The sequence below is a fragment of the Meleagris gallopavo genome, chromosome 16, assembly GCF_000146605.3.
Source record: "Meleagris gallopavo isolate NT-WF06-2002-E0010 breed Aviagen turkey brand Nicholas breeding stock chromosome 16, Turkey_5.1, whole genome shotgun sequence".
Lineage (NCBI taxonomy): Eukaryota > Metazoa > Chordata > Aves > Galliformes > Phasianidae > Meleagris > Meleagris gallopavo.
Window position 1 is genome coordinate 13813653 of NC_015026.2, and position 25844 is coordinate 13839496.

Consider the following 25844-nt stretch of genomic DNA (forward strand, 5'->3'; position numbering starts at 1 on the left):
GGGGGAAGGGAGTGCCCGGCGCTGCGCGAAGCTCCGCGGCCTCGCTGCCCCCGCGCTGCCGGGAGGGACCGCAGCCCCGACCCCCAATGCGGGAGCAGTGCCCGGTTTCTGCGGGCACCGAGCGCTGGCACCTCGGCTGTGCGGCTCTGCCAGGGTCGGGGATCATCATCCTGCACGGTAGAGGGGGGGTTCCCTTCGGGAAAGGCTCCCGCGGGCTGCTCTCAGCTGCGGCGCGTTCGGACTGCTGGAGAACCCCCGGATCCCCCTCCCCCCCACCCCACCATGCCTTGGCTCTACACTGCAGCTGGGGGAAGAGCTGCCCCTGCACAGCGCAGTGTGTGAGCGGGTGGTGAGGGGGGGAGAAGGGAAGCCCGGCTGCGTTCGGTGGTTTTCCTTTTGCCTTTCTGTCCCAGAGCTGCTGCTGAACCCTCATTTTTTTGAAACGCCGTCCCTCCCACAGCTTTCCCGTGCCGCAGGAGAGTGGGTGGGTGGATGGAAATACCTTTGCTGGGATAAGGACTGGCTGCTGCGCTGGGGATGTGGTGCTCGGCAGCCTCTCACGCGGCCCGGCTCTCACCATGCTGTGAGCTGGACGGTGAGGGAGGGCGAGGATGGAGCAGTGCGGGTCCTGCCGGGCAGAACTCGTGTGTGCGTTCAGCTCTGGTGTGAGCTCAGATGCATGCGGGCAGGGGGTGAGATGTGAGCCATGCTGAGCATCCCCACCTCTGGCAGTGCTGTCTGTGAGGGACCCACGGTGGTGCTGAGGGTACCCTGGGGTTTGCAGCCCCTCAGTAGCCAGGAGTGACACAAGTCCTTCTTCCTTCACTGAATCCACTGCTGCCCACTCCCAAGGCAAGGAGGGACCGCAGCTCCTTGTCACCGGTTCAGCAGAGACAGGGCCTGAGCCATGCTGCAGACACCCGCTTCGAGGCGTTGTGATGCATGGTGGCACCTTTCCTTTCTGCAGTATTCCCATTATAAAACAGAGGGAGCTGCTGTGCTTTTCTGACCGCCGGATGGAGGTCCTGCTGTTCCAGCACTGGATGTGCTGTGCCGTGGGATCCTCACCGCCCGGTGAGGTGAGGTGTGCAGCAGGAAGGCATCAGGTCCGTGTCGATGGCAGGTGCCATGCTGGCTTTGGCAGGAACCAGAGTGAGCCTGGAGAGAAGGATCTGTGTGTGGGGATGCAGCTTCCACTAAGGAGCCTTGCAAAATGCAAACTGCCAAGGAGCCCCGGTGGAGGGGTGCTGGCAGCCAAGGGCTTTCGGCACGGTGTGCTGAGGGGCTTCCTGGGCAGCAACTGGGGGAGGTGCAGAGCTGGGCAAGGGCCCTGGGAGGAGGCGAGTGGAGGTGCAGGCCCTGGAGATGTGCTCCCAATGGGGCTGCCTCCATCTGCCCTCTCCAGGGAAGCAGCACCTCTGCCTCCTGTTCCCCCACCTCCCACCTGGGCCCTGCTCCATAAGGAAGCAATTATTCTGTGTGCCCCCACCAGTCCCTCCCTGAGCCTGCGCAGGACACTTAGGCTCAGTATGGAAATGCGACAGATTTTCCATATTCCACTTTGCCCCGTGATGTTAAAAACGTACGTGACAGCCTCTTCCAAATGCTGCAGACTTGGCTGGCAGTCAGTAACAGGCAGTGTGACACCAGGGGCATGAAACGTGGTACCCATAGCCAGAGAGAGAGAGAGATGTCAGAGTGCAGCGCGCTTCCGGCCCCGTTGTCGTGAGCCATCCCGTACCCGATGTGAGAGATCTTTCAAAGCTGGCCAAATGTTCTCATCTCTGAATACCATTTTAAATATTCATCCAGACTATTTTCAACATCTGTGCCCGGCATGTTGTGAAAAGGCAACAAGGGCCGTTATGGAAACCAGATCGCTTTATTCCCAGATGGAGTGGAAAGGGCAGGAGCCGTGAGGGCTCTGCAATGGGGCCGAGCGCCGTGGGGAGTGATGGGAGGGTCCCCAGTGTGTGACAGAGCGAGTCGAGCGGTAGCAGAGATGAACCAACATGGCAGCATGGAGGCAGCTGTGCTCTCTGCTCCCACAAGGCTGGAGCTCGGTGGGCTGCTGTTGTCGGGTGAGGAGATCTGCAGCTGGCGCTGGTGGGAAGTGCTCGCCCCGCTCTGCGGTGAGTCGAGTGTCACAGTGAAGTGGGCTCAGCCCCACTGTGCCATGAGCCTCACCCCAGCGAGGGGACAGGCTCTGCCCAGAGCTAAACGGGGCGCTGCACAGCCTCAGCAGGTCCTCCCTGGGGGCGGCTCACCGAAAGCTCCCAAAGTGGGTGATGCATCCGAACGTCCGTGCACATGTCTGAGTGGCCTTGGGTGGTTTGGGTGGACTCCTTTTTTTTGTTTTCGATAACCTAGGAAATCTGGGCACTGTTCCTCCCTTTTGTAACGTCAGACTGAAGCTAATTCAAGCCAGGCCAGATGCTGACCACAGGTATGCCAGTGTAAATTTGAATGGAGTCGCTTACGTCTTGCTTGGCCTGGTCTGAATGGAGCTGCTTCTGTCTGATGCCAAAGGGGCTGAGGTCAGAATCTGGACCATCCTTTCCTGCGTGCGGGGTAATATGTATGCGTCTCTTGGCACTGCTGGGGTACCGTATGGCTTGTGTAATGCTGCCTCCAGCCTGCCAGAGAGCATTGCAATAGCTGTCGCCGAGCGCCTGCTGCGGGAGCGCGCTGCCTCGCGTCGCCCACATGAGCCATGTGCACAGCGTGGGGCACGGGCTGCAAGCCTGAGGGGCTGCAAGGAGCGAGCAGCTCCACAATAGGGGAGTGGTTGTGGGTCTGTATGCATTGACAGCCCTCTGAAATCAGAAATGAAGGGGGAAGAGGGAGCTCGGTCAGGACTGTGCTGCGCGGGAGCCGCAGCCTCGTCCTGGTGGGCGGCTGCTCCAGTGCCCACAGCCTTAGCCTGTCCCTGATGCCCGCAGCCCCACTGTGGCACGCTCTGCCTCGCCCCTTCCTGCCCAAAAGCCAAGCCTGCTCCCAGTGCATGGGGCTTTTCCTTTCCTTTTAAATATTTCTCCATTGTGTTTTTGTCCTAATGACACATGGAATTATTTATCTGTGTCCAGAGCCCGATTTTGGTCCTGATGCATGTCTCTTGCTGGAGGCCCGAAGCCCCCAGCTGGCACTAGCAGACACATAAAGAGGGGCTCCATGGCCTCCCAGCTCATGGAATTGGGCAGATGCCCCGTGGGTCTCTCCTGCAGCACATGTGGCTGTGGGGCGGAGCCCCTCATCTGCTCAGGTCCCCTGTGCCCTGCTGGATGCTTCCACCCCTCACTGTGCTGTGCTGCACAGAGCCCTGTGGCTCCAGCACCCTGCATCTCTGCCCACACCCAGCGGGGACCAGACACCCTCTGCCCAAGCACAGCGTTGAGGAGATAGGGCTGGGTGAGCCCAATGCGCTTCCCCTGCCCTTTGTGGGCTCATTACCCAGCTGTGGCCGTTGTCGGCCATGTGCTAAATGGCATCTACCAGTGCATGACTCGGGCCTCCATTGCACCCTGGAGTGCTGCTGCGGTGGCCGGGCTGCGGCGCGTGGTGTGGCCATTGCTCAGGCTGCTCACGGCTTCCCCGCTGCTTTAATTGGAGAAGGCTGCTCCTGCGCCGCAAAGGTCCTGGGATCAAATCTGGCTAATAACCGCCTTCCCTCCCCTCCCCATGTTGTTCCACTTAATCCTATAATTACCTCTGCAAAGCTGCCGCGGCCTCGCTCTGCTCCCCAGTGACCCTGGACCTGCTGCAGGCACGGGGGTCAGCGCTGGGAAGTGTGTTCTTCCCGTGCCGCTCACCTGCTGCACCTGCCTTCGTGCATCCAGACTTTGCACTGAGGCCGATGAGCGCCCAGCCAGCACTAGGACCTGTGTTCAGCATCCAAACCCAGCACACCTGCAGCACGGTGCCTACGGGGGGAGGACAGGATGTCTGCATCATCCCAGTGAGACTCCGGCGTGTCTGCAGGCGGTGCAGAACCATGGGTGCCCCTGGCAGTGCTGCTCTGGGGCTCAGGGTTGTGGAGATGCCGTGCATAGCAGCTAATTTTTAAAGTGCAAAGCACTTCCGAGTGTGAAGGCATGGGGACTTTCTTCCAAACCGCATGGCTGTTAGCATTCCCCAACCAGAGGAGTGAGGAAATCACCCACCTCAAAAATGCAACTGCCACTGGGGAGGAGCGTGGCCACGGCAGCAGCTGGGATAGAGGCTGTGGCCTCGGAGAGGGCAAACCATGTGCCACGCTCCTGCTGTGGCTGGCATCGTGTCCTCACCCGGCTGGAAGGCATGAGGGAACCTCACCCTCGCCCAGGGTCATGGAGGGCCAAATCCATCCTGATGCAGAATCAGCATTGCTCCTGGGATGCCTTCTCCAGCACTCAGCTGGCAGTGTCTCCATTAGGTTTGAAGCAAGGGCACCAAAGAGGGAAGTGGAAGGGGGGCAGATGGAGCTAGGAGAGAAAAACCCACTGTCGGGCCTCCCTGGCAGCTTGCCGACAGCCCAGGGGTCACGCTGAATATGCATAAAAGGGAGCAGATTGCAGCTGCCCTCCTCTCCGATGCAGAGGTGAGACCCGTGGAGACCACCGGCCCCGGCTCCCTTTCAGTGGGATAATGGGGTGAGCTGCACACGGAGCGTGTGTGCATGTGTGTGGTCTGGCAGATGATAATGATTTCCATTCACACGGTGCCTCTGCAGTGCCGACACGCTGCTCGGCAAGCGCCGGGGCCCAGCTCCTCCACGGCTGCTCCCCAGCGTAGCCCCAAAAGTTTGGGCACCAGAGCACAGCGTAGGGCAGCAAGGCCTCTGCCATGGGTGTCATCCCACGGGTCATCCATCCTTTCGGAGATGCCCCCTTGTGACACATAGGGCTGGGGTGGTGGCTGCGCCCCATCCGTTCCCTCCCTGGGGCAGGAAGGGGAGTTCCCTGCTCACATGGGACGTGAGCGATGGGAGAGCTGGAAGCTCGTGGGAAGGATGGGGCTGTTCTACACTCTGTGCGGGGCATCTCACTAGCATGCACCAGGCAGACGTGGGCAGCAGAGCCCAGCATCTAGGGCAGGTGATGGCCAGAGCAACCTGGGCAGCTCCCCCTGTGCACAGCATGAGCCTCATCCCCTTGGCAGGCATGGGGTGAATGTGCAGGGAGCAAGCAAACAGACTGAACTGCACCAGGGGGCTTAGAATGTGGCTTAGCTGCAATGCAGCTCTTGGGGAACCCCCAGCAGCTTGCTGCCAGCACAAAGCTGCTAAGTTTGCAGGGGAAGATCAGGAAAAAAATGATTTGGAAAGACCAGAAAAGATCCTGATGGAGAAGGTTTTGTTGTAGCCCAGGAACACACAGGTGCTCTCCTGCTATGTGTGGTGCAGCACATGGTGCAAACCTGGCTGGAGGTGGTGGGGCATAGGCAGGGCTCCGCTGAGTGCAAGTCCTCGTGCTCCTGCATTGCCGCTCTCTGGGTGATATTCCCCTGCTCACTGCAGGTGTCCTGCAAGCAGCAGTGATGCCACATGCACAGAAGCAGGTGGATGGCTTAGGGTCAGGGTGATTGCATCCCAGTGTGTTTCCATCACAGTCTGCCCAGGAAGAATAGGGTTTGGGGTGAGGCACATCTCCTGTAGCTCCAGCCTCTGCCAGCTTTAATGCAGCAGTGCATGCAGAGTGGCACAGCGTTTCCTGCTCTGCAGTGACAGCTCTGTGCCTGCTGCCCACAGGCCCTGCTGCTGGGCATGGCTCTGGGCAACACTCTCCTCTCTAGGGTTGTCCCCATGCCCACCTTTGCTCTAGCAGTGCCACCCACTCACTGTGCTCGTGGCACAAGAGATTCTTGGTGCTGCTTGCTGAGTGCCTGGCCACTGAGCCACACACAAGGCTGTCCCCGAGAGGCTCTGCAAGTAGCAGAGGATGTGCTGCTGGGTAATGCAAGCCACCAAGTTGGCTGCAGACGCTCCTCTCCCATCCGTGGTGGTGGAGCAGAGGGAAGGGCCCCTCCGCAGTGGGGAACTCCCTGGGCACCAGCTGCTGTTGCCCTCCCTGCTGCCTGCTGCTGGCTCAGGGGCTGCAGAGCTGGGCCTGGCCGGGCAGGGAGGAGCTTCCCCCATTAGTGGTTTGGCAGCGTGGCCAGGGTGAGCTCCCTTCCACAGCAGAAGGAAAATAACACAGAGCAATAGAAACAGGGCTGTCCCCAGCAGCAGGAGCGTGCTGCTGGGAGCAGCACAGGGGCTGGGAACCAACACTTCATTCCTGGGAGTGCAGCACAGAGCCCCAGCCATCCTGCAGGACTGTGCTGAGGGCACAGGGGTGGTGGGGGCTCTTAACCCACTGGGGGAGCAAGGCCAGAAGGAGCTCCTGGCAGTGGGAATGCTGTGGCTGTGTGGCAGTGGGGTTTGTAGGGAGGTCGGCTACTGGCTTGTAACCACCTCAGGGTCAGCAGCGAGGGAGATGTGTGATGGTCCACCTCACAGAGAGGCAGAGGGGAATGGGGTGCTGACCCCAGCAAGCTGTGACAGTGCTGTGGGGCTAAGTCCCATCCCCATGCTCTTGCTGTAGGGAGTTTCAGCTCAGGGGCATCACCTCATGCATGAAAGCCCTGTGATATCCATGGGTGTGAATGTCGCCATCCTGCCTGAAACCTGCAGGGCGTTTGTGCAGGAAGGGGCTGTTTCTGACTTCTTCCTTCCAATGCTGTCAGTAGGGCATCCTGAGATGATGCTGTGGCAGGGCACGGTGTGGGAGGACATTTGCAGCCCAATGCCCGGGTGTTGAGCTCATCCCTGCACCCTGTGCCCCCTGCAGGGGCAGTGCTGAGCTATGGGTGCGCCATGCCCTGCCATCCCTCACTCTGTGCTCTCGTCCCAGGGAGGATGGAGGCCCCACAGCTCCTGCGCCTGCTGCTCACCGCCAGCGTGCTGCGCCTGGCACAGACTGCAAACCCCTTCGTGGCTCAGCAGACACCCCCGGACCCCTGCTATGATGAGAGTGGGGCTCCCCGCCGCTGCATCCCCGAGTTTGTCAACGCTGCCTTCGGGAAGGAGGTGCAGGCTTCCAGCACCTGTGGGAAGCCCCCGACTCGGCACTGCGATGCCTCGGACCCCCGCCGAGCCCACCCACCCGCCTACCTGACCGACCTCAACACCGCCGCCAACATGACGTGCTGGCGCTCCGAGACCCTGCACCACCTGCCCCACAACGTCACCCTCACCCTCTCCCTCGGCAAGAAGTTCGAGGTGGTCTACGTCAGCCTCCAGTTCTGCTCGCCCCGGCCGGAGTCCACCGCCATCTTCAAGTCCATGGACTATGGCAAGACGTGGGTGCCCTACCAGTACTACTCCTCGCAGTGCCGCAAGATCTACGGCAAGCCCAGCAAGGCCACCGTCACCAAGCAGAACGAGCAGGAGGCACTGTGCACCGACGGCCTCACCGACCTCTACCCGCTCACCGGCGGCCTCATCGCCTTCAGCACGCTCGACGGGCGGCCCTCGGCCCAGGACTTTGACAGCAGCCCTGTGCTGCAGGACTGGGTGACGGCCACCGACATCCGGGTGGTGTTCAGCCGTCCCCACCTCTTCCGTGAGCTGGGGGGCCGCGAGGCTGGCGAGGAGGACGGCGGGGCCGGGGCCACCCCCTATTACTACTCGGTGGGTGAGCTGCAGGTCGGCGGGCGCTGCAAGTGCAACGGGCACGCCTCGCGCTGCATCAAGGACAAGGAGCAGAAGCTGGTGTGCGACTGCAAGCACAACACCGAGGGGCCCGAGTGCGACCGCTGCAAGCCCTTCCACTACGACCGGCCGTGGCAGCGGGCCAGCGCCCGCGAGGCCAACGAGTGCCTGGGTAAGTGCTGTCCCATGGGGCAAGAGCGGGGGGAGGGGACATGGGCCGAGCCTTGGGTGCAATGGGGACAGGCGTGAGCCTCTGCTGCCTGCGACCCATAGGATGTGTTAGCTTGGCCGTAAGCGCTCAGCCCCCCCTAAAAGGCATGAGGGTGTGTTTTGGGACATCAGCACGTGAGGGGAGCGGTGCCCACTGGAGCTGCTTGTCCTTGCGATAAGGCAGAGATGGGCACTGGGTTTGGTACGGGCAGTGAAAACCTAGCAGGGTTTAAGGGAATGTCCGAGCTTTGCCGTTTCAGCATGTCATCATTCGGTCAGTCTGACATGGTGCTGTGTACTGTGGGTTTGGCTCAGCTCTCCTTATAAAGCTTTATGCAGATTAAAGGTGTTGTAATCCGAAGGAAACTTTTCACAAATATGGATCTCGCGTTGCTCGCCTGCCCCGCTCTCATGTCTGTTTCTTTGGGGTTTCTGTGAGGCTTTTGCCTTTTGTCCATGCAGCATGGGGGATGCCAGAGCCCCACAAAGCCCTGGGAGAGGGAGGAACCGGCTCCTCCCCTTCCTGGACCCCCACCCAGTCCCAGGGGGCAGCAGGATAGGGACAAGGGAACCGCACCATCAATCAACCCCCGAATGGCCTGCTGGATGCGCCAGAGGTCAGGGGACCTATTAGTGTTCGTGATCGATGACTTGTTGAGATCCCAGCTGCCGGCTTCAATATGTTTGTTAGGGAGGATTTCTTCTGGGGAAAAAAAAAGGCTAAAAAAGCTAAAAAAGTTTGGTGGTCCAAAGGGACAGCCTGAGCCATTCTGCAAAACACCTCACACCCCATGGGAGTGGGTTAGCCCTGATGTTTTCCTGCTTGCCTCAAAACACCACATTTGGGAGCAAAATTTGAGGTGGACCAAAAGGAGGACCCCGACCCAGCAGCCCCTCTGCCCCGTGCTGCACTGTGCCCTTCGCTCTGCCCTGCAGGATGGGTGACCGAAGAGGAGACCGAAGGGCCTCCCCCAGCTGGGTATCCCTTTTGGCAGATGAGGCTGAAAAGATAAACGAGGGAGAGAAAAGAAGAGTGGGGAGGAGGCAGGGGCACGGAGCGGTCCCTTCAAGACACCCTGACAAACCCCGCACACAAAGGCCCTTAGCCAAGCTGCGTGTGAAAGTGGTTTTTCCTGTTGATTCGATCCCCTTCTTTCTCCCTTTTCCCTCTCGGGCTTTGTGCCTTCTCTGAAGGGACCTGAAAGAGCTCCTCCATCACACGCCTCCGAAGGGCTTAGCGGCTGAAAGCTGGATTAGCTCCCCGAGCCTTCCCCTCTGTGCCTTTCAACAATGACATCTCCCCAGCCAGCACGAACAGACGCAGCAATTAGCACCAATTAAAAGGAGAGGCCGCCCGGGAAGTTCCCTTTGCTCAGCCCAGGCTGTGGGGTTTCCGACTCCGTCCCACGCCCCAGCCCTATGCTGCCCCGTGGTGGAAGAGGAGGAGGAGGAAGAGGAGGAAGGCGGTCGGAGTGCCCCGGAGTGCTCTGCATCCCCATGTGTGCAGCGGGGATGGAGTCGAGGGGCTGGTGCAGTTTCTGCCCTGTGCTCCCTGGTGCTGCCCGTATGGCTGTGGACTCACCCAGCTGTGTGAGCAGCTCTGGATAGGGAATGAGGGGAAGTCCTGCCCCACGGTGGAGTACAGGCATGGCCACGTGTGCATCTGGGTCAAAAAACAAAGCTGGTACATCCATCCCCATTTTCCTGGGAGTTTGTGCAGCAGCTGAGCTGGCCCATGGCGTGTGCAGGAGGACGGAGGTCTGGGCAGGTGGGCGCTGTTTTTAGGGCTTCCCATGGGTTCTGCTTTTCTCTTGTCACGAGAATTTCTGCTTCTCACCGGTGCTAAGGAGTGCAGAGGTGAGAACAGCAGAGATGCGTGCCTTTCAGCAGGAAGGCAAAGATGTGTGCATCGAGGAGGTGCTGCAGTGTCTGTAGGGAGCAGAGACGCTGCCACTCCGCATAGCTGAGTGTTGTTCACAGGTCAGGTTTGGGGAGGTCACAGCTGGGCTGACAACAGTGGCTTTGCCACACTGCCAGCTTGGCACGAGAGCGAGGCCAGCTCCATGCTGCAGGGTGCATGGCCCCGTGCCCACCGGGCTGCCTGCAGAGCAGTGCCGGTGTCCCCCGGGCACAGCCGGGCCCTCCCAACCTCTGGGATGGGCTCAGGGAGGGGAAATCCCCACAGCACAGAGGTGTGGGCAGGGTCACGAGTCTCCCCAGCCCCCTGGGGGACGCATTAGTGCTGTTCTGGCAGTCCTGCCCTGCCCTGTCCTCCATCCCTGCTGCTGTTCCCGCGGAGCTGCCACCCAGAGCCCGGTGCCCCAGTCGGGAGGCTGTCCCCAAGGCAGGGGGGAGCGGATTAGCGCAAAGCAGCCACTGGAAGTAATTGATCCACTCGCTGGTAATGCTGGAGCTCTTGTTCCCATTGTCGCCGCCGCGGCTGGAGTGCCTTTCTGCTCGCGGCACAAAGGGGAGACCCTGCTCCCGGAGCAGAACCTGCGGAGCCCACGGATAGAACTCGGGGCTCGCTTTGATCCGGGCTCTGCGTGCTCCCGGTGGGACTGCTCTTCCCCCGCACCGGGCAGAGGAGCGGCCAGGAACTGAGGGCATCGATGTGGGATGCCGGTGCGCGGAGGAGTGCTGATGGGTTTTGCAGGCCCGCCTCTCCTTCATTCGTCCCCTCTGTCCCCTCCTTGTGCACGTTTTCTTGTTTTTATATCTCAGAGCTCCCGATGCAGAATTCCTTCAGAAATCCCCTTTTTAAGCCCAGTGAGCTGACCTGGCCTCCTTTACACTGGTGCCAGGCAGGAGGTGGCTCCGGGAGGCGGTGAGCAGGGCAGCAGACGCCCTCCCCCCCCAGCATCCTCCCTCCCCAGCGGCTGCGGGGCACTGGGCGAGCCGGAGCCGGGGGTCTGCCTGCAACGGAGGGCATTAGAGCTCAGCTGCGAGCCCCGAGCCCTGCTCCTGGGGTGGGCTGCGGTGGCTCAGCCTCACGCCATCCTCACTGGGGGCTCACAGGCCCCGGGCTGCTTCCTGGCGGCCAGGTGGCGAGCTGGGCTGCTGTGCGGCAGTGCCATCCCGGCTGTGCCTGCGTCCCTGTCCCCGTCGCCGTCCCGCAGAGGCAGGGAACGGCCCGCGTGCTGGCACTGGGCGCACGGGCTCTCCTGCCCCGCTCCTCTCCGGGGCTGAGGTGCAGCCGTCCCGCCTCGCCTCCCGGCTGAGCTCCCCTCCAGCCAAAGCAGGGGCGTAGCTCGAATCCGCTGCGGGTTGGCAGCGGCAGCCGGTCTAGGGTTTCGCTGAGCCAGCTCCGTTAACTAATCACTCCCAGGGAGCTCGTGGGGGCGGCGAACCCCCTCATGTCCTGCTGGCACCGGCATCTGCTGCACGTGTGCTCCCCATGCACGATGCTGCCCGTCCCTTGTCCCCACAGGGGGTCCCCAGCCATGCACCCCTCCCACCATCACCTCGCTGCTGACCCGTGGGGAGCTGGGGGGAGGAGGTATTGGGGTAGTCAGAGTCCAGGCGGGGGTTCAAAGCCTTCAAAAGGGGGACAGAAGGCGGCCCCATTTCAAGGTGTTGACGTTTAATTAGTCTATTATTGCAAATTATTAGATCTTGTGATTGTTTAATTGATCATATGATTGTTTAATTGGGCATACTGTACAAGGGCAGAAGCAAACCACCACGTAATTAGCCCCAAACTGTGCAATTAAATTCTTATTAATACTCCAAACAGCAGGGAGCATTCAAGCCTTTAATTAGTGATTAACAGGAGACAGACAGAGCTTGCAACCAAGTCGGCTCTGAGAACAGCACAAGCATTTAGCACAGTGTGAGGGGGACCGTCCGCTCCGATTAGCACTGCATGCCCAGGAGTGCAGAGCCTCTCATGTGCCACACTGTGACCCTGTCCCCATCCCAGCATGGCCAAGACTGGCCACATCCTCACAGCGAGAATGTATGGCCAGTATCACTCTGGTACCCTCGGAGCAGTTCTCAGTTCTGGGACAGTTCTGTAGCCATGCAGGGGTGGCCTTGGGGCTGGTGGGGACGTGCCACACAGCAGCAGGGCAGTGAGCCAGCCCCTGGCCCTGCTTCAATGCCACAGAAAGGCCGGGCCAGTTACTCCATCACCAATTAAACTGGGGCAGAGAGAGACCTGTGATGGCCGTGGTGAATCATTTACCTGACCTTCCTCCTCCACTGCCCCCATGTCCCTTCTGCTTCCCAGAGGATGCAGAAGCTTGCAGGGGCCCAGGATTTCTCCTGCTGGGTGAGCAAGGCAAAAATAGGGTCCCTTTGCCCCCAGAATTATTTCCCTGCAGGTGCCTCCACTCAGCAACACAAGCCACCCTGGCCTGTCCTCCCAGCCTGGGGACGGAGCAGCAGCCTGTGCGCTGGTGCTGGCCCTACGCAGAGCCTGGCAGAGCAGCTGCATCCCTGCTGCACCACATCCCCACTGTGCCCACTGCGTCACTGTTATCCCAGTTGGGATTTGGGAGTTGGTCCATGCCTGGTGCACCAAGTCAACAAGCGCACTCAGTTGGGACCCACATGAAGGTCTTTGTTTAATTCTGTGCAGAATCAGGTGCTTGCTTTCTGAATCTCCTAACTCCTGAATGGGTGACAACTGGGGCAACATCCCCATCACATCATCACCACCCCCATCATCCCAACACCATTCCCACCATGCCAGCACCATCCCCACTCTTCCAACACCATCCCTGCCACGCAGCTGCATCCTCACCACCCAGCAAAACGTGCTGCTCTTCCTTCAGGCACCGTTTCCCACTGTCCAGCCAAGCATGAGAGTTTGCCCACCAGCACCAGTAAAAGGTGAGCTCAGAAGGAACAGACCCCAGGATTCACCCACTGCCCAATGGTGTTGTTCCTGCCCTGGGATTTTTACAACACCAATCTCATAATATGAGGGAGTTGGAGGCAGGCTGGGCTCAGGGGTTGTGCAGGCTGGGTTCAGGGTGTGCTGCTGCTCTCCCCACATGATGCCAGGACCGTTTGATCTGCACAGGCTGAGGCTCCCAATGTGCTCCTGGGCGACCCGGGGGGGTGAGCGGGGGAAACTTCACACAAACGACAAGCAGGCCCAGCAGTTAAATCTGGGCTGACATGTTAATGAATTTCACAGTACGCCTGGAAAAACTCTCACCCAGCCTCAATTTACCAGCGCAGGGAGGGGGCTGGGGGCGGGCGCTGTGTTTTGCCAAAGGAAATCTTGTTCCCATTATCTTTTTGCGAGAGTGTTAAACAGGAACTGGCACTGCTTTTCCTTTTTATCTCACACACGTGGAATCGGGCAGGGGGTCTTCTCAGTTCCTGTGGCTAAGGAAAGAAATAGTGTGTTTGCATCAGTGTGCACGTGTGTGGGGGCACGTGCATGCATCTGTGTGTGTGTGTGCATATATGAGAGCATGCGTACCAGTGTGCAAATATGAACATGCATGCTTGTGCACACGCTTGTGACGTGACTGTACATGCACACATGTAAGTGCATGTGAGAGTGCACACATACTTCTGCACGTTTGTGCATGCGCGTGTCACTGTGGGCTTCTGTGTGTGTGTGTGCAGAGCAGAGCCTCAACTAAGAGCAGTTTGGGGGCTGTGCTGCTGGCGCTGAGGCTGATGCCCTGTGGGGCAGCAGGTTGCAGGTGCCTGGCTGGCACTGCCCGGCCAGCACTAATGGACAACCCCTGCTCAGCTGCACCCCAATGCTCTGCCTTTGGCTGAGCAGCCCCATGCTCCATGCCCACACGTGCCCGTTCTCCTTACTGACTTCCAGCCCTGACCCCTTTACGAGGCAGATGCTGCACATCTGGATGACACACTGGGGCTGGCTGCACCACCACTTCCAGCCACGTTCTCCTCCTTCCTGACCCCGCATCCGGAGTCCTTCTGTGGGGTCCGTGCTGTGCACCTGGCGTGGGTTTACCCCTCCTGTTTCCCTGTTTCCCTGCTCAGGCAGTGCTGGTGCAGCAGAATCCCAGCAGACCACCAGCCTCAGCTTTTAGGACTCCATGCAGTAAAAGCCATGCCTGCACGTTTGTGCGGATGGAGAGGGCATGACCACCGTGCTGGGGACCGTGGAGCACAGAGAGCGCTGTCTGACCCCAGCAATTGGTGCTCACGGTGACGTTGAGCTGCCCCTGCTGACACTCTGTTCCTTTGCAGCCTGCAACTGCAACCTGCACGCTCGGCGCTGCCGCTTCAACATGGAGCTGTACAAGCTGTCGGGCAGGAAGAGTGGCGGCGTTTGCCTCAACTGCCGACACAACACGGCTGGGAGGCACTGCCACTACTGCAAGGAGGGCTTCTACCGGGACCTCAGCAAGTCCATCACGGACCGCAAGGCCTGCAAAGGTGAGCCGGGAGCCATCTGCTGCCCTGAGGGAATGGTGGGAATGGCCTCGAGCCCAGCATGTCTGTGGGCGCCCAGACCCAAGGGATGGGGAGGGAGACCGGTGGGAGCAGGTGGCTGGGGGAGACCCCTCTGCCCCACGAGGAATGGCCCTTGGCCCTGGCACAACTGTAGGCACAGCCGTTAGTGTTGGGATTTGGGGAGGTGTGGAGCTGTGCAGGTGCTGCAGAATGCCTGTGGCAGCTTGCTGAGGATTAGGCTCTGACACCAACGTAGTCTTGGCAGTAGATACACTTGGAAGTCTTCACACTGCATCACAAAAGGATTGTGGTGCTTCCTCACATTGGGAGGGCTGGGGCAATGCTGGCGGGGATTCCCTTCTCCCTGCTGTGCTGCCATGGGTGCTGCTGATGGGCAGCTCTGTCTGTGGGGTGCTGAGCAGGGCTGCCCCTGGGCAGTGTGCATTGCCCTGAGGCATCTGGGAACCGTTCTGGCTCCAAGCAGGGAGCACAGCCTGGCCCCACAGGTCCTGGCCTGTGCCAAGCTAGGGAGGCTTTCCTCTCCCGGGGCTGCCCTGCCTTATCTCTCCCGACCAGCCCTCTCCATGCAGCCTCCGTCCTTTGCAGAGCCTCCAAACAATGGTCCCACCAGTGGTCAGATAACAAAAAGCCACCTTGACCATCCCCCTGGACTGCCGCTGCTGTGCTGACCCCACTGGTGGGGACGGGAGCTTTGCCATGGTTTCTCCAAGGCCAGGAACTCACCCCTGATCCCATTTTTCCAGCTGAGATTGCAAGTATCTCCCGGAAGGGAGTGCAGCTTCCCCTCTGGCAGTGGTACTGAACAGATAGCAGGGAAAGCTGCTTCCATGTGTGCTGGAGATGTGTTGGGGTGGCGGTGGAATGCTGCCCGCCCCCAGCCCATTGGTGCCCTCATAGCAGACGAGCACTTGGCCAGGTTTCGGTGTGTTTATGTGGGACCTTCAGCAGCTGCTGTTGCCGGTGTTGTGCAGCAACTTCGTGGCCATAGAACTGAAGCATTTGCAAGGCTCCATGGTGTGAAAGCTTCATGGGTAGGTTGGGCTCATTTGGGTCCAGAATGCATCCAGTGTTGTCATAACTAAAAACCTTTTGTTGTCCATGCTGTATGACCCACCTTGGCTTCTCTCCGTCCTTGTTCTCTCTGGGGCTTTGGCAGAACAAAGCAAAGGGAAACCAGCTTTGGGCACAGCATCCCCAAAGCTGAGCCCCAGGACGTGAGTGTTTCCCATTGGCAGTGCTCATGTGTCCTTGGGGTGACAGTGGGAGAGGAAGAGAAGAATGCAGGATGAGGAGCACATCCTGAGGGTCTGTACACCGCACCATGGGTAGTGCTTTGATCCTGAGGAGCGCCAGGCAGGCTCCCAGGATCCCTGCTGGGGATGGCCCCTAATTTGCCCACTGTTCCGGAGATTCCTCCTTTGCACATAAGGAGGCTGAAGCAGAGGAATGGTAGGCTGCTCTCTTCCCTGCAGCATGTAGCATCTCCCCACCGCCTCTGCAGCCTCCTGGGACTGGAGACAGCCAGAAGGGGGTCGTGGCACAGACTGGGGGCATAACTGAGCAGCTGTGAGATGAGATGGGATGGGATAGAGCAGGACAGCAGCAGCCCCAGCTCCTGCTGCAACACAGCCAGGCTAGAGCAGTGCAGCACTGTGGCCTTTTCCACCTTTTCCATGAGGATTTCCCCGCACCGGGGCTGTGCTTGATCCCCCCTCATCCCCAGAGGTGCCCCCAGCCCCAGGCAAGAGCCCTCCATGTGCAGGAGCAGCCGGGCAGGCGGCAGCCTCATCAGCCTGCGGTTTCAGGGAAAGCCCTGAGTCATTTCCTCTGGAGGGCAGGCAGGGGGCTGCCTAAAATGGAGCTGCAATGAAGACCCCAGTCTGGCTGCTATCCCCACATCTGGCACACGTGCACGGTTCCCCCACCTTTCATTCCCTCTCACCCTGCCATCACCCAGTGCTGGTCCATCCAGGGAAGAGTGCTAACAGAATGAAAAATAAAGAAGCCAAGAAACAGGATTTTGCTAGATGCTGCAGATGGGAAGGCTCAGCACAGCCCAGCCTCGAGGTGTGAGCATGAGCTGAGTGCAGGTTTGTGTGAGCACTTCCCATTGTGCTGCCCTGTGCCAGGAGCTCTGGGGCAATGTCCCACTCATCCCATAGTGCCTGGGGATGCGGGGGCATCCTCCAGCCATGGGGACACGTTGTGCAGGTGTGCATGAGGCTGCTGAGGGCCCATCCAGTTTCTGGACGCAGGCGCTAAGCTGCAGGAGAGGTTCAGTGTGTTTCCTACAGTGGCAGAGGCTCAGATATCACCGTTGCTCTGGGGCTGCAGCACTCAGCCCAGCGAGTGAAGCCACTGACCCCAGTGCAGCATAGGAGCGGGGTGCTGCAGCAGGCTCTCCCTGCACAGAAGAGCTCTCCTGCAGGTCCCCATGGTGCCACTTCCTGAAGGCTGGCAGTGCTTGCGAGCGGTTTTGAAATGCTGCAAAGGCTCAGCTCAGCCAGATGAACATGTGCACAAAGCCTGTCCCCTGCTACGGGGCATATGTTGGAGAGAATCTTGCAGCAGAGCAGTGCCTGGATCTGCAGAGCCACCTCCTGGCTCTGTCCCAGGCATCCGAGTCAATAATAAAATCCTTCACGCTTCTGTTCCTTTGACCGTCCCTCCCTCGCAAAGCAGAGAGCATTTCCCCTTTCCTCGTGTATATGCAGGAGCAGATCGCTGAGGATCCATGCCCTCCAGAGTGTGCCTGCCCCAGGTGATGGAGATGCAATCGGATGGTTTGGACTCGTTTTTTCCAAAGCTGTGCCATGCACCTGCTGCATTGAATAGCTACATTTCTGCTAGGAAGAAGGAGGAGAATAAAAAGCGAGGCCCATGAGAGCAGGTCTGGAGAGCGTACAGCAGAGCAAGGAGAGCTGCAGGCACTGAGCAAAGATCTTCCTCCAGAGCTGGTCCAGGGCAGCAGTGAAGCAGCCTAACAAAGGGAAACATTGGAAGAAAGCTCAGCTCATATTCAAGACTCGAAATGCTAGCCCAGAGGCCAGCTAAATCACAATGTGATTTATTTAAAGAAACCCAAACTGTTTTATGAAATAACAATCCAAGCGTGGTTCATCTCTGCTGGGATTCAGAGATGGGTACAAAGATGCTCCCCATGGATTGCACCAGCCTGCATCTCCCACAACACCTGATGGAGTAGAGGTGAGCCCAGCAATGGCCACCAGCAGCCAGCAGCCAACCTCACCACAGGGCTCTGAGGCGTGGAGGAGAGTGGAACACACAGGACAGTGTGCAGGATTAATCCAACAGTGGTAATTGGAAAGTAAAATAAAGAGTGGCTGTGCATTAGTCCCTGTAATTTAAACAAAACTGTAAAACGTGAGCTTTCTCCAATGAAAACTGAGGAAGCAGCAGCAGCTAAGCCTCAGAAAGCACAGCTACTCTCAATATTAGGTGCAAGACATTCTTCCTGGCAAGCACAGCTCCATGGGTTATGCCCTGATTTGGGGACTCCTTCCCAGCACCCAGTGGGAGCTCAGGCATTGCAGGCAATGGGCACAGAGGTGGGGACACACAGGGGTCAGCCCTGGGAGGGGAGGGGACACAGTGAGACACAGCAACCTGCTGGGACAGAGCTGTCTCTCCAGGACGTGGCATGAGCAAAGCCAGCTCACCTGCTGCTCAGGTAAGGTGTCGAGTCTTTGGAAGCTTTCTTCACAGCACAAGGAGGATCCGGATGAACTGGATCCTGACTGAGCTGAGATTTATGGACCTACTTAAACTTTACACCAGGAATACACTGCTGAGACCAGGGAGATCATGCACAATGTGTGAAGCTGAGCGCTTGCATAAATCTTGGCTGGACGTGTGCCTTCTGCCATAAATTTCCCAGGGCACAGACTGTCCCTCGCTGTGCGCACAACCTGTGTGTGCAGTGCCCGCAGCCGAGCCCACCTGGCACCACAGCCCTGCTGGGGCTCTGTGTGCAGCCTCACGCAGCAATTCAAACCTTCCTGGTGGCAGAGACAAAGCGTTGGCCGCTCTCAAGGAGCAGCCATACCTGCCAGCTCCTCAAGGGTACCTGTGCCCACTGGCCCCGCGCAGAAGGGACGCTGCGGCATGCCTTTACCCCCAGCTCCAAAGAAATGGCTGCAGGTGGTGCTCATGGCCCCAGCCGCCCTGGAAAGCTATGGCTGGAGAAAGGCCCCTTGCTCCCCGCGTCATGCCAAGGCTCCCTCGCTCACTGCCATTTGTTATCACAGCTGAGCCCCCAAAATATCCTTGTCAGAAACACGTCCGTTTCCAGCCCCAGCCAGGATCTGATAAGGAGTGCAGCATCTGGTCCACATTAGAGGCTGCTTGCTCTTGTTTCTCGCCGTGCAGGAGAAGCCTGGGGAGCCGTGCCGTGGTGCTGCAAGCAGTCCCATCTGGTGAAAATTAGGGAAGTGATAACATCGGGGGGCTGTGGGGATGGGTGGGGGGAAATGTTTTTGTTTTGCTTTGGAATCACGTTCAACTCTTACACCGATGGAGGCCAAGATAACCTCCTCCAGCTTGTAGCCAGGCCCAGCCTTGGGCCAGCAGAGGGAGGATCCTCTCCTGACAAAGCATTGTCTTCCTCCCACATCCCTGCTTCCATCATCCAGATCATTAGCTCCATCATCCAGTATGGGTATATCCAGTGTGATGATGATCTGCTTCAGATCCATCCCAGGGTTGGAAATCAAATTTCCACTCAGGTCAGGTTTGGCTTGTCTCCTGGGGAGACTGTGATGGAAGGCCATTAGAACAGTAAGGGCTTGCAGGAGATTGGATGGATGGTAGGGTTTATGAGCCAGGGCAGCATTGAGAATCATAGAATCCCAGAATCCCAGCATGGTTGGGTTAGAAGGGTCCTCACAGCCCCCAGCCCTACCCCTGCCATGGGCTGGCTGCCCCCACCAGCTCAGCTGCCCATGGCACCTCTGGGGATGGGCACCCACAGTTCCGGGCATCAGTGCCACAGCCTCACTTTCCTCCCCAGCGACTGACCTAACTCTCCTCTGTTAGTTTAAGACCATTCCCCCGTGACCTATCACTACTAGAAGACACACATCAGACCATCCCAGAATAAAACAAGGCTCAGGTTGGTGTGCCAACTCCACGTTGGCTCAGCTCTATGGAGAGGAGGCTCAGAGCACCTTGCCCCATGGGTTCTCCCTTCTGTCCCCTGGAGCTGGCAGTGGGTGGCTGGCCATAAGTACCACAGACAAGCCGTGGGCTTGTGCCATGCGTTTCCTCCCAAATAACCAAAGACTTTTCTCTCTTTCCTGTCCAGCCTGTGACTGCCACCCAGTCGGAGCCGCCGGCAAGACCTGCAACCAAACAACAGGGCAGTGCCCGTGCAAGGACGGCGTGACCGGCCTCACCTGCAACCGCTGCGCCAAGGGCTTCCAGCAGAGCCGATCGCCCGTGGCCCCCTGCATCAGTGAGTCCTGCACCAGATGAAGTGTCCCCAGGAATATTTAATGGCCTGTGTTATTCAGGGCAGGCTCACCCAGACTTTCTTAGTGAGCTTCCTAGAGGTGACGCACGAAATCCCCTCTGCACCCCATTTGCAGAGGGCTCTTGTCTGTGTGCCACCCTCAGAACCCTCCCCAGCTTCAGTCAGACCCCGAAGTTCTTGGTAAAGCAGCCAGGGCTGGGAGACCCCTCTGTCTGGAAAGGAAGGGCTGCGCACAGTGGGCTGGGAATGTGGGCTGCCGAGGGCTGGCGACCTCTCTCCTTAAGACATTTCCCCCTTTCTCTTCCAGAGATCCCTGCCATCAATCCGACCTCTCTCATCACCAGCACGGAGGCACCTGCGGGTAAGTGCTCTGTGCACCCAGCCCCAGCCCTGCCCAGAGACATTGCCTCCACCATCTGCCCCACAGCACACCTATTCAGGAGTGCCGAACCTCTCCAAATCCACATCACCAGCCACAAGGTTGCCTTTAGTAAAAGAATTAGCAAGAGTGGAAATCTTTTGTGTTTCTGTAAAGGGATCAACAAACCTGCAGAGCTGCTGACACAGGGAGCGCCAGGGCTGGCAGTGGTTCTCATGGGGACCAGGGAGTGCACTAAGGGCCTTTGGGTTCTGCAGCAGGCCAGGGGTTGGGGGCAAGTACTTGTCTTTCCTTGCTCTGGTTTGGGCATGTGAATGGTGATGGGTGATGGGAGTAGAGGTGAAGGCTGTTCTCCAGCTTGCTTTGCTTTCTGGCCATGAGGCATCCAAGCAGGAGCTGGGAATGCCAGAGAAGGGGCTTTGGTGAAAGGAAAATGGAGTGGATTTGAGTGATGTTGCTGTAAACAGAGAGGGATGTGTGGGACAGAGTTAATCAGGGTGACTCCTTCCAGTGCTTTATAAATAGGAGCACTCTTAGTATCCTGTCTGATAATTTCAGGCGCATGAAAATAAATGGCACTCAGTGGAGACCCCAGCACTCACTTTGTTTTGATGGAGCAGGTCTGTGTTCAGCAGCCTGTCGCTGAACCTGTGCCTTTCTTGTTGGAAGGTTTCTGGCTTCTAGTTCCAGTACATTCAGTGCAACACAGCCCACCTCTGCCCATAGCCTGCGCCAGGGACCGGGCTCCCTCAGGACCCTCTTGGGATTACTGGGCATGGCCAGGGGCTGTCCAGGGCTGTGCACTTGCCCCTACCCCCATCCCGCTACCTGCACCCCTTCTACCTCCCTGGAGCCCCAGAGCCCCCTCCCCTCCGCCCCACAGCAGGTGTGCCTGGAAGAACAGGGGGACATTGTTCAGGGCTGCGGCTGCTCAGGTACTTCCCCACCACCACATCACAGCCCCGTCTGCATCCGGGCTGTGGGTTGACATCGCCATCCCATTCCCACGTTTTGCTCCCCAGCCCCTCGCAGCCACTGGGGTCCAGCTTTGATCCCTGCCCAAACGCTGGCCAGCTTTACAGCAAAGCGTCCTGCCTCCATTTCTGGTAATTTTTATTATTATTAGTTCCAAATATTTTCCACTTTGCAAAAAAATAATAATAGTTAAAAAAAACAAAAAAAAAATTTAGTTCCCCGTTAGTGGAATTAACAAAACTAGCAGAGTGCAAAAGAGGGCTTTAAAGGAATTCAAAGTCAGCAGTAAAAGATTTGCAGCCGTAACACCTAATTAAGTTACATCTCTCTTAAAACAAAATATTCCTTCTTTTTTTTTCGAGGCGCAGAGAAGTCAACCAGATGTGCAAACTCACCACCCCCCTGTGCTCCTCCCATCCCCCAGCACCGGGCATCCCATAGCCCCAGTGGGGATGTGGGGCTGGGACTCTGCCTGGCATCCCACGCTCAGTTCTGCAGCACATTGAAGCCCATGGGCAGACACAAGTCTTCTTCATTTATTTTTTTTCCCTGAGTTTCTTACATAAATGGAGCGGGAATTGTTTTTATTTTTGAGGAACGCTCCTCAGCGCAAAGCTGAGGTTAAAAGTCCCCTAACGAATCCCAAACTGTTAATTCCAAATACCATCTCTGGCTTTTCAGAATCGCAGTTTTATGATGTTAATCACGAGCGGGAGCCCAGGGCAGTTATTGTTTTTCTTTCTTCTTTTCTTCCTTTTCTTTGTTCCCAAGCACAGAGCCGGCAGAGGGCTGGGGCTGGCAGGTTGACCAGGGCTGCCCCACAGCTCAGCGCCCCACAGCGCATCGCCGCCCCATGGCCCGGCTGTGGCAGGGCTGAACGCGGGAGGCTTTCCGTGCAGCTTTCTCCGCCTGGCCCTGCATTGTGCGGCGCTGGCTGCTACTGCGGTGGCTTTGCTCCCAACCCCCGTCTCCAGCAGCGGAGGGGACCGCGAGCCCATATGGTCCTGTGTGTCCTTGTGAAACTGCAGCTTGGATCTGGCCAGATTTGCAAGGAGCTGAAAGCGGCCCCAGCGGGGTTTTCGCTTCATAGAAGCCTAAAGCGTGGCCCTCTCTGAAGATGCTGCGCACTGCCAGCCGCGGCGTGCCGTGTCCCTGGGCTCTGTCCCCACTGCCACCAATGGTTCCATCCCTGTGCACAGCTCCCAGGAGGGGACATGGATGCTGGGCACCCTGTCAAGCCACAAGAAGAGTGCAATTAATCACTCCTGCTGCTCCTCCTTCTCTTTATGATGCCTCCCCTCTTTTCCCCTGAAAGCATTCTGGTTTCTCTGAGAAAAATCACTCCAATCCACAAAACGTGTTTTCTGCCCCCGCAGATGACTCTACAGCTTGTGGTACTTAAAAACCACTCTGGTCCAGAAAGGCTCAGCCCCATGGGGGGGCCAGTCCCTGGCAGCGCTCCTCAGTCCCTTCTGCCTCTCCAAGGTCCCTCCTGTCCCCGCGTGGTGTCCCTGTGTGGCTCGGTGGCTCTGGGGACGGAGGAACCTCATGGGAACAAGGATGGGAATGCGGAGGTTATGGCAGCCCAGCCCAGGGGCAGCGCAGTGAGGTTGTGCCGAAAAGCAGAGCTAACTCCACTCTGCCAGGAATTAGGTTTGTGCTGAGCCACTTCTGTCAATGACAAATTTGGAACAGGCGGCACAAAGTCCTCACTGAAAGGGAGCTGGGCAGAAAGGGGAGCAGCAGAGCTCAGGATGAGTTTGTGCTTCTGGGCTTCTTTCTTTCCTCTTTCTCCTTCCTCCACTTGGCACAGAGTGCTGTTATTTCCCCACCATCCCCCTCCATCACCAGCGATCGCTGTGGCAACCCGCAGACAAAGGCAGCTCAGTGGCTGCCCTCTGTCCTGGGACTGGTGAGGGCTCTGCCAACTGGACAGAGAACCTGGGAGAGGGAGAGAAAGGAAGAAAGATGGGCTTAGAAGAACATGCCATTTGGAAAGAGACAAATTGAGATGTTCAAAAGAAGGTGGCAGGGGCAAAGAAAGAAGGAGAACTGGGCTGCTTCGGGCAATTGTTGGGATCAAAGCCTTTGGGGAGAAGGAGAGAGGCATTCCTGGCCTGCCCTCCCTCTGCTTGAGATGCAAATCTGAAGCCTTTAGAAATGCACAGAGAAAAGCTTCCTTGAGGACATGAGCCTCTGCCCCAGCATGGGGAGGAATGGCAGGGAGGGATACTGCAGGGAAGGAGGGATGCTGCAGGGAAGGAGGGATGCTATAGGGAAGGATGCTGTAAAGAGAGATGCTGCTTGTGTGAGTGTGTCCAGGAAGCTCAGCATGGTGACCTCCCTGGCCGTGCTTGGTCAGTCCCAGCAGGAGATGCTTGGGCAGCAGGGCACCTCACCTGCTGGCTTCCCGTGTTCTTAAGACCCCCTGGGACTCCACAGAAGTAGGAGTCACAATCCAGACTCCGTCCCTTGCTCTAGAGTCAGATGCTCTTTTGGGGTTCTTCCACCCACTTCTGCCTCCCAGAGGAGGGTCCCCAGGCTCCCTCCGCCAGCCATGTCCTGAATAATCCTTCATGGCATTGTCACCGTCATCACAGGAGGGGATGTGGCCAGCCTGAGAGGCCCAAGGGCACTTGGCTTCTCCTCCACACTGCTCTGGCTTTAGTGCTGTACTTCAGGGGCTGCAGTGGAGCCAGTCTCAGCCTGCAAGAGCGGCTGGGATAATAGGAGGGCACAGCAGGGTTCAGCGACCCCACTATTAGCAGCATCCCAGGCCTGGCTTTGAGCCTTCTGGAGGACACGGGGACAGGAAAGCCCACTCTGGACAAGCCCCCACCGCGACACCTTCCCCCACAGTGGGGCAGGGCCCCATGCACAGTGCTGTGCCACATGCTAAACCCTCTGTTCCTCCTCTGCAGACTGTGACTCCTACTGCAAGCCAGCCAAAGGCAACTACAAGATTAACATGAAGAAATACTGCAAGAAGGATTATGGTAAGGCTGCCCTGCATCCCCAGGGACGGCGGTTCCATCAGGAGCTGGCAGAGCATCCCCGTCACCCTCCTCTCCCTCTTTTCCCTCAGTGGTCCAAGTGAACATTTTGGAAATGGAGACGGTGGCCAACTGGGCCAAGTTCACCATCAACATCCTCTCCGTCTACAAGTGCCGCGACGAGCGGGTCAAGCGTGGAGACAACTTCTTGTGGATCCACCTCAAGGACCTGTCCTGCAAATGCCCCAAAATCCAGATCAGCAAGAAGTACCTGGTGATGGGGATCAGCGAGAACTCCACCGACCGGCCGGGACTGATGGCCGACAAGAACAGCCTGGTCATCCAATGGAGGGATGCCTGGACTCGCCGTCTTCGGAAACTGCAGCGGCGGGAGAAGAAAGGGAAGTGTGTGAAGCCCTGAGGGCCTCGTGCCCCGCGCAGGTCCCGGCCCGGCTGCGCACCCAGCCCGTGCCCAGAGACTCTGTACATATATATCGTGTGAACGGACTCTTCTGTCTATAGTGTATATTTTGGCAATGGTTCCCCTTTGTGTGTGCGTGTGCACGCGTGGGTGTGTGTGTGTGTGGGTCTCCTTCTCTCAGTGTGTATTGAAAGACAAACCTTTAATGAGGAGCAAAGCAGAGAGGGTCCTGCGGGTGCCTGTTGCCTAAAGGAGCTTGAGGGGCTGGTTTCTTGCTCCGGGCATGCTGTTCCTCATCCTTCTGTCCTAGTCTCTCTTTCCCCTTGTACAAAACCTTCCGCCCAGTGCTGCTGTCTGAGCTCGCAGCTCTCTCTGCTGTGTGCTGAGGGCCTGCTTCCCCCTCACGTGCTGCACATGCACTGCTCTCAGCTCTCATGCCCCTTTTCTTGTGCAGCAGAGACAGGAGGTCAGTTTCCTCCATCCCGGGGCACACATGGACTGGCTGGGTGGAGACCATCCAGCGCTGCAGGACCAGCCCCAGGAGCTCCGCTGGAAGAACCAAGTGACCTTTCTCCAGACCTGAATCCTGCAGGACCTCAGCTTTACACGGACTGGTGCTGCTGCCCAGGGGCAGGACCCATGGAAATTGTGGGGATAGCCAGGGTTGTTGGCCACCACCTCACAAAGCTGTGCTCAGCAGGGAGCAGGGAACTTCCTGTCCTGCTGCACGGCCCAGGTGACCCAACAGGAAAGACCTGCAGATACCCATATTCTCCTCTTGTGCCAGCTCTGCGTGCTGCTGTGACCATGGCCGTGCCAGAGGTGCGGAGGCAGAGGTGTCAGGAAGAGAGAAGAGCTTTTGCTGACCAACCTCCAGTCTTTTATTTCTTCTTCATACTGTATTAATCTCCAGTTCAAACAGACATCAGTTTCTTTCCATGTTGAGGTTATAATGGTCTCAGCATAATAAACATGAGTGGAAATAATAGTTGATCTGACAATAGATATTCCTTTCCATATAAACCTTGCCTGTTTAGGAAGGCTGTGAGGCTCAGCAAGGTGTTGCAGCCTGTGCTGCTGTCTCCTGGTGTGTTAGGAGGATGCTTTGGCCTTCTGTGCCCATCACATGGTGAGCAGCCACCCCATCCCAGGGGTGTCTGCAGCAGAGGAGATGGCACAGCCCTGGGGCATCAGGTCAGGGCAGTTTGGGGAGTGAGGATCTACGCACTTGGAGAAGCTGTTGAAGATAGCAATGATTGCTTTTCAGAGGCAGTTGGGGCCAGCAGTGCTGT

General features: G+C 58.1%; 1 protein-coding gene across 2 annotated transcripts in view; it reads left to right on the forward strand.

The window, feature by feature from the left end:
* The window catches only part of NTN3 (netrin 3), a 26601-nt gene extending 1061 nt beyond the window's left edge, over window positions 1–25540 (forward strand). Inside the window, exons 2-7 of one of the 2 annotated variants that reach the window (XM_010719882.3) lie at window positions 6870–7841; window positions 14066–14254; window positions 19617–19766; window positions 20092–20145; window positions 24060–24134; window positions 24224–25540. In XM_010719882.3, coding sequence (XP_010718184.1) covers window positions 6875–7841; window positions 14066–14254; window positions 19617–19766; window positions 20092–20145; window positions 24060–24134; window positions 24224–24552 — 1764 coding nt within the window. In that variant the 5' untranslated portion in view covers window positions 6870–6874 and the 3' untranslated portion in view covers window positions 24553–25540. Of the gene's footprint in view, window positions 1–6817; window positions 7842–14065; window positions 14255–19616; window positions 19767–20091; window positions 20146–24059; window positions 24135–24223 lie in introns of those variants that run through there. The other variant, XM_031555761.1, reaches the window with a different exon arrangement.
* The last annotated feature ends 304 nt before the right edge of the window (window positions 25541–25844 follow it).